The following is a 6,420-nucleotide window of genomic DNA, read 5'->3' as shown; positions in this document are numbered from 1 at the left end:
TCCACTGTTACAACCCCTGTAACCCCTGTAATCACTCCTATCGTTCCACTTTTTTTCCTTATTCCCACCCTTCCCATACTTTATTTTGCGATTAAGCCGGGATTAGGCCATAGTTCAATTCGGATATTTAAGTAGCTTTTATAAACGTGCCTTGGATAAAAACACTACTGATGTGCATCTTGAGACAAAAAAAATTTATTTTAAGATCAGCCAGTTCAAGTTGCTTTCAGTTAAAACAGCCCAGACATGCATTTTAGTCTGGGACTAGTCTTGACAGACTTGTCTGTGAAACCGGGGGATAGCGTCTTTACACCTTTTGCTTATATATTGCTTACTTTACACCTTAGTTTTAATAGATTATTAACTCAATAAACAATACCACTGTATGAAAATAACTTACACACTTAAATTTGAACGGTTATTTCGGAACAAAAAAAATTCTCACCGTTGTCTCTATACAAGCGGCCATCTTGCCAACAACATCTCGTTTTGACATCTCACGTGGTTCTGTGTGATTTGGACAACTTCAAGTTACGCCTCCTTGTTTAAGTTACGCCCCCTTCAAGTTACGCCCCTGTCTTGCAGTCAGCAGACAGACACACTTGGACGTTCCAGTAAAGCTCGATTAATATTCATGAGCCAAGCCTTTGCAATGGTTAACTCAGCCAGCTGATTAGCGCCAATTTCTACTAAACGAACGTAACGTTACACGATTAATATTCATGAGCCAGGCCTTCACTTTATGTTTTTGAGATGAACCAAATGAATAAGGGCAAAATCTCCTAATTTTTTGTGACATGTGATTTAATATAGTCATTGTGTAACTACTTGTTCTCTAGAATTCAGAACGAACCTGCCAAATTCAAAAGAACTGTCCAAATTAAGGAGTCGCTTGTGTTTTTCAGGCTAGGTTATTATTATTATTTTTTTAAAGAGAGAGTTTTGTGTTTGTGGACAGATTAGTTGCTTTCTTCGCCAGAGAGTTTAATCCGTTAATTTAATGAAGGTATTACATGACGTGTCACCCTGTGTACTCTTCACTCTCAGCGACTCTCAGTAAAAACGGGTTAACAGTCTGCACGTGCAAACCAGCATCATTCCTTTTAAAAGTTCATTTTGATGGCACGTTTAATCATTATGAGGCGTCCATCAGGTGTGCAAATGTCCTGAAATGTTGCATGTTGAAAACTGCAGGCTGACATGTTTAGTGGTCCTACCACTACGTCAACATACATCACCCGCTGTCAGCACCAGGGTTGGATGAGGGTCACCGGTAAGTACATCATTTGTTTTGAGCCGAAACGAGATTTCTTAAGTAATTTTGTGTATATTATGAATGTGTTTGGCTTTTATGAATAAGTTTGTTTGCCATATATAGCCTAAAGGCGACTGAGGCTAGTTGTCACACATGTTGCTGCAGTGCTTCTTAGGATACATTTATATTTAAATGATAATTCCTGTATGTACACATGCCTTACAAGTCTCTGTAAAACATTCTTTAATGATATTACATTAAAGATACAGTTCATAACATTTGTTTGCTTTTTGCCATGTCTTAAGCACTTTATGGTCATTAAACACCCTTGTTTTGTTATAGGCTTTTCAGAAAAGTAAACAGTGAAATTATTGTGAAAAAATCATTAAACAACAAGTAAAATATCAAATAGTGTTGTAAATTTCTGCAATTTATTAAGTGCCCACGTGACTGGAAATATGAACTAATGTGTCAACTTGCCCCAGCCAGACATTTTTGATAAATAACTAGGCTATTAACTAATTATTCACAGTTTAACTTGTCGGCTAAATTCTACCTTCATTATATAGTTAACTCGTATCTGAATGTACAGTATGTAAGAGTGGTTTTCTTGTGTTCTTTAATGCAAACCTAATGGAAAAAATATAAATATTAAAATTTTAGTTAGGTGGACAGAATTCACACACAAAAAAAACAATTCTGATTGAAAACAATTTTAAATAGGGTGTTTGAAACCAACATTAGTAAATCAGGTATCAAGTCTTTTTAGTTTGTTATTGCAAACAGAGTTGTCTTACTGGCTCAGGAATATATATCTCAGTGTATTGCCCTTTAGTCAGCAAAATGATTTAATAATTTTCCTAATTATATTATATAAACAGTCCCAAAGATGCACTGCAACCAACCAGTCTCTTAAATTTTCTTTTTTTAAACTCCGTAAATTAACTTAAACAAATTGAAGGCTCTTTAATTCAATTAACTTTGTGTTTTTATACAAAACAATACTCATGCAACTGAATCTAGGCCAAGCAGGAAGGATTGTCCATTCATAGAGCTGTATGCCAGCTGGCTTTATGACCACTGGGTCACCTTCTGTTTTTAGCTGCTTAGACTAACACTCTTTGGTCTTAATGTGATTGTAAGTTATCCATGAATGCCTCGTATTCTTTTATAATTTCTCATACTTTTTTCTGCTTTACAGACATGAAAGGTTCATCAATACACTGGATATCTTGTGGACAGCCACTTTCAGAACCATTCGGATGGCAGGTCAAGTTTTGCTTGGTTGCAGAATGTCAGCTAGTTCTCCTGGACAAGAGAGAGGTATAAATATATATTCATTATATGTAACATATAATTTGTTTAAAAATAGGTAAGCCTTTTAGAAATAATATGGGGTCCTATAATCATTTGGCTATAAGTTGTTGGCTTAAATATATTGGCCTGATACTGAAAGCATTAAGTAGTCACATTTATTGGCCGATACAAATGTGGCTGCTGATATTGTGCTTCACTGCTAGGCTTCATTATAACTATTTGAAAATGTATATATTTTTAGTTAATGAGACTTTGAAAATGAATGAGTTTTGAATCTTTTTGGTTCTGACCTTACGTTTGATGGTGCCCTTTGACCTCAAGGGGGCAGCACATATCAACAAGTTCATAGTAACAGGTCAGAGCAGAGAGGATGAGCTTTCTTTAGCATGCTAGAGTCTTTCTTATAGGCCTTACCCACTAACACTCTAAACTCTATGAACTTCTGTGGCCTGTCCTCAGATCAGTCCATTGCTGTTCCAAGAGTGCCGTGCTGAATCATGCACTGTATGGCTCCTGCGACGTAGCACCAGCATTCCTGAGGGAGTTCAGCTCCGGAAAGACCAGAGCACCCAAACCAGAAATGCCAGTAAGTAGGTTCTGGAACGCATACTTGTATACACCTGTTTCAGTTCATTTTTTCCCCTTTGGACAGTGAAGAAACACTTTGATGAGTAATAAACTCTGATAATAGTCTTTAAAGGTAATCAAGTGTCATTGACAAAGTGGAATACAAAATCAATCTCTTGATTGCTGCTGCTAATCTACACTACCCTTACAATGGAATCTTTATCCTGAGTTTTAGTAGTGATGAGTGATTTTGACATAGGCAGGGACAACTTATGCAAGTTAAGATTTAGCTACTCTTTATGTAATGTATTAGAATATATTTCTTTTACTCATATTAGTGGATTTTAAATGATACAAACTTCAAAATGCCCCTTGCTTTCATTTAGTTAAAGTTCAGATGTGACACCAATAGACAGACCCATGAAATAGAGCATGATGGAACACATTGTAGACTGTTTTCCGTTTGTCTCGGACAGGCTGCAAACCAGTAATTTGCAGTGGGAGGCATAATTATGATGGTGTTACAGGACAGCTATTGTTTAGAATTGCCTAATAGGGACTCTGGTTCACAATGCCGTTGAATCTATCTATCTATCTATCTATCTATCTATCTATCTATCTATCTATCTATCTATCTGTCTGTCTGTCTGTCTGTCTGTCTGTCTGTCTTTTTTTAATTAGTATTAAAAATTAAGGTTTGAAAAAATTTAAAGTAAAAAGAAAGTATAAGTGTGTCACATAAATGCCACATTCACCATTCAAAAGTTGGTAAGATTTTCAAATGTTTTTGAAAGAAGTCTCAAGGTGGTATTTTTTTAAATCAAAAATACAGTAAAAACAGTAATTTCTGAAATTGTATTGTTTTAAAATTAATCTATTTTCTATTTTAATATATTTTAAAATGTAATATATTCCTGTGATGGCAAAGCTGATTTCTTGTTTTTAATTAATGTTGAAAATCGTTGTGCTGCTTAATATTTTTGTGGAAACTAATATTTTTTTTAAGGATCCTTTGATTAATATTAATTTATTTGAAATCGAAATGTTTTGTAACAATGTAAAAGTCTTTACTATCACTTTTGATCAATTAAATGCATCCTTGCTGAATAAAAGTATTAATAAAAAAAAAAGATCTTACTGATCTCAAACTATTGAACGGTAGTGTATGATCATGGGTACACATTGACTGCTTTTTAGATCTCAGTAGATTCTTCTCTGTCGTGTGAGCCGTGGTGTCATTGCAGCTCAGCACTGTTTTAATGCGTGTGTCAGACACTGGCAGCTTGTTGCTGACTCAGCAAATGTCTCTATGCTGTTTACTCTGCACACCCCCCGCAGAGACACACATTTAAAACCCCACACACCCTCCTGTGCATCATCAGCATCCTAATCTGTCATAGCGTAAAAGAGAAACACACTTGATATCCATATGTGTTTTGAAATCCGATTAAAATTGGATTTTTGAAAATGCCTTGCAGTCTGATCGGATTTCAAGTTTCAGGTTCTTTCCTCCTTCGGGGTGTTAAGTCTGTAAAGTCTTTAAGTGCTGTAGTGTCCGCTCTTATATGTAGCATTAACTGTGTTTTGAATGGTCTTGAGTGAATGAGTGATCAGTTTTGGATACAGTGCATTTGTTAATAGTACTATAATGCCTCCTCATGAGTTGTGAGCATTTTGGTGAAGTATGATGTTGGACATAAGCATACATAATATTTCCAGTTTTTTGTTCCCTCTTTCCACAGTAATAGCTATACTCTATTTAGTATATTTATATAATAGACGTAGATAAACGGTTGTGGAAACTGTGATCCATATTGGTTTCATTACATGTGGGCAATTGGATTTGTAAATGAGGCTGAATTATGTGTAGTGAGATCAAAGCCAAGTTTATTTAAGCACTTTTTTCTTTCAAATAAAAAAAATACTCATTTGTTATAAAAATACTCACTCATATATATATATATTTAGAAATTATAAGTTCATTATTTACACAATTCTTACAAAGCATTGCTAATATTTACTGATATTTACAAAAGACTAACATGATCATGAGGAGTAATAAAAAAATAAAGAAAAAACTATAAATTGATTACCAGTTAAAATAGTATTTCCAAGAAAACATGTTTTGTTTGAGTTTTGGATTATAGAAAGGCAAGAATGGAGAAAAAACTTGAATGTTCTTTATTAATTTCCAGTTTTTCATTTTAGAAAGTGCACAGCATCTGCAGACATGACAAAAATGAGAACATCATCTTTAAGTAATGAAAATATTTAACTCCCCTATGTTCACCTCATTGTTATATTGTGAAATAAAATGTGGGAAACTTATTTTAAACTTATTGAAATTTTTTATTAAATTTCAGCTAGTTGCCGAGGCAACATGTATCATTTTCATTTAGTTTAACTTGATGCACTATTATAACTAAAACCAAAATTAAAAAATAATAACAACTATATAGGCATTAACCCACAAAATTACTAAAATGTTAACCAAAGTAAAAATGAAAATGTAAAATATATAAATATAAAAATAATTCAATTCATAAAAACTATGAAAGTATCTCAATGATACTTAAATAACGCTGCCTGTAAAATATATCTAGAGGATGAAAGACATGCTCTCATAGAGAGAGAGAGAGAGAGAGAGAGGAAAAGCAAGTGAAAAATCCTGCTGTGTCTTTAAGAGCTATGGTGCTCGTGTGGGAGTGAGTGGGGCCCAGAGAAGTGGCTCAGCCCAGCTCAGATCTGCCAGATGCAACGCTCCAGCCAGAACGGAGAGCAGGCAGGCAGGCTGCACGGGAGGCAGCGCTCTTCTGGCAAACGGGTGACGAGGCAGAGAGAGAGAGAGTACCCTCCTCATGAACCGTTGCTGTCTTCCCCTCCCTTGGCACAGAGAGCATGTCTGATTTTGCCTGTCTTTGAAGTTATGGAGTTGGACAACAAACTCGAGCTGGACGGCCACCATGGTAAGAGAACTTGGATACACTTTTAACAAAGCACATGAAGTGTTGAGAGCCAGACAGTGATGTGAGCTTGTGTATGTGGGGCTGTGAAACAGATTAGAGCAGGTTGCCAGGGCTTTTGCAGATTTCGTATTTTGTTGCAATGACAGAACAACTGTGATCTGTACAAAATGTGTGTAATTACGCACTAAAATGTGCCTTTATTCCTTAGGGAAGGGTTTAGAACATGTGTGTTGATATGAACAGATGAAAACACTGTAACATCAACAGATGTGTTCACTCAGGTTGCTACTGTTACCTCAAGGCAAGCTGAACCCG

The 6,420-nt window shown here is 35.4% G+C and overlaps 1 protein-coding gene across 1 annotated transcript in view; it reads left to right on the top strand.

Annotated features, from left to right (window-relative positions):
• The first annotated feature begins 945 nt into the window (after nucleotides 1-945).
• LOC107757303 (disabled homolog 2-interacting protein-like) overlaps nucleotides 946-6,420 on the top strand; it is a 99,023-nt gene continuing 93,548 nt past the window's right edge. The window contains exons 1-3 of the mRNA XM_016574746.1: nucleotides 946-1,273; nucleotides 2,457-2,578; nucleotides 3,032-3,158. Of these exons, the coding sequence (XP_016430232.1) occupies nucleotides 1,201-1,273; nucleotides 2,457-2,578; nucleotides 3,032-3,158 (322 nt within the window). The 5' untranslated portion in view covers nucleotides 946-1,200. The remainder of the gene's footprint in view (nucleotides 1,274-2,456; nucleotides 2,579-3,031; nucleotides 3,159-6,420) is intronic.

The sequence above is a fragment of the Sinocyclocheilus rhinocerous genome, unplaced genomic scaffold, assembly GCF_001515625.1.
Source record: "Sinocyclocheilus rhinocerous isolate Xijiao unplaced genomic scaffold, SAMN03320098_v1.1 scaffold293, whole genome shotgun sequence".
Lineage (NCBI taxonomy): Eukaryota > Metazoa > Chordata > Actinopteri > Cypriniformes > Cyprinidae > Sinocyclocheilus > Sinocyclocheilus rhinocerous.
Note: the sequence above shows the minus strand (reverse complement) of the source record. Positions and strands in the feature narration are given on the sequence as shown.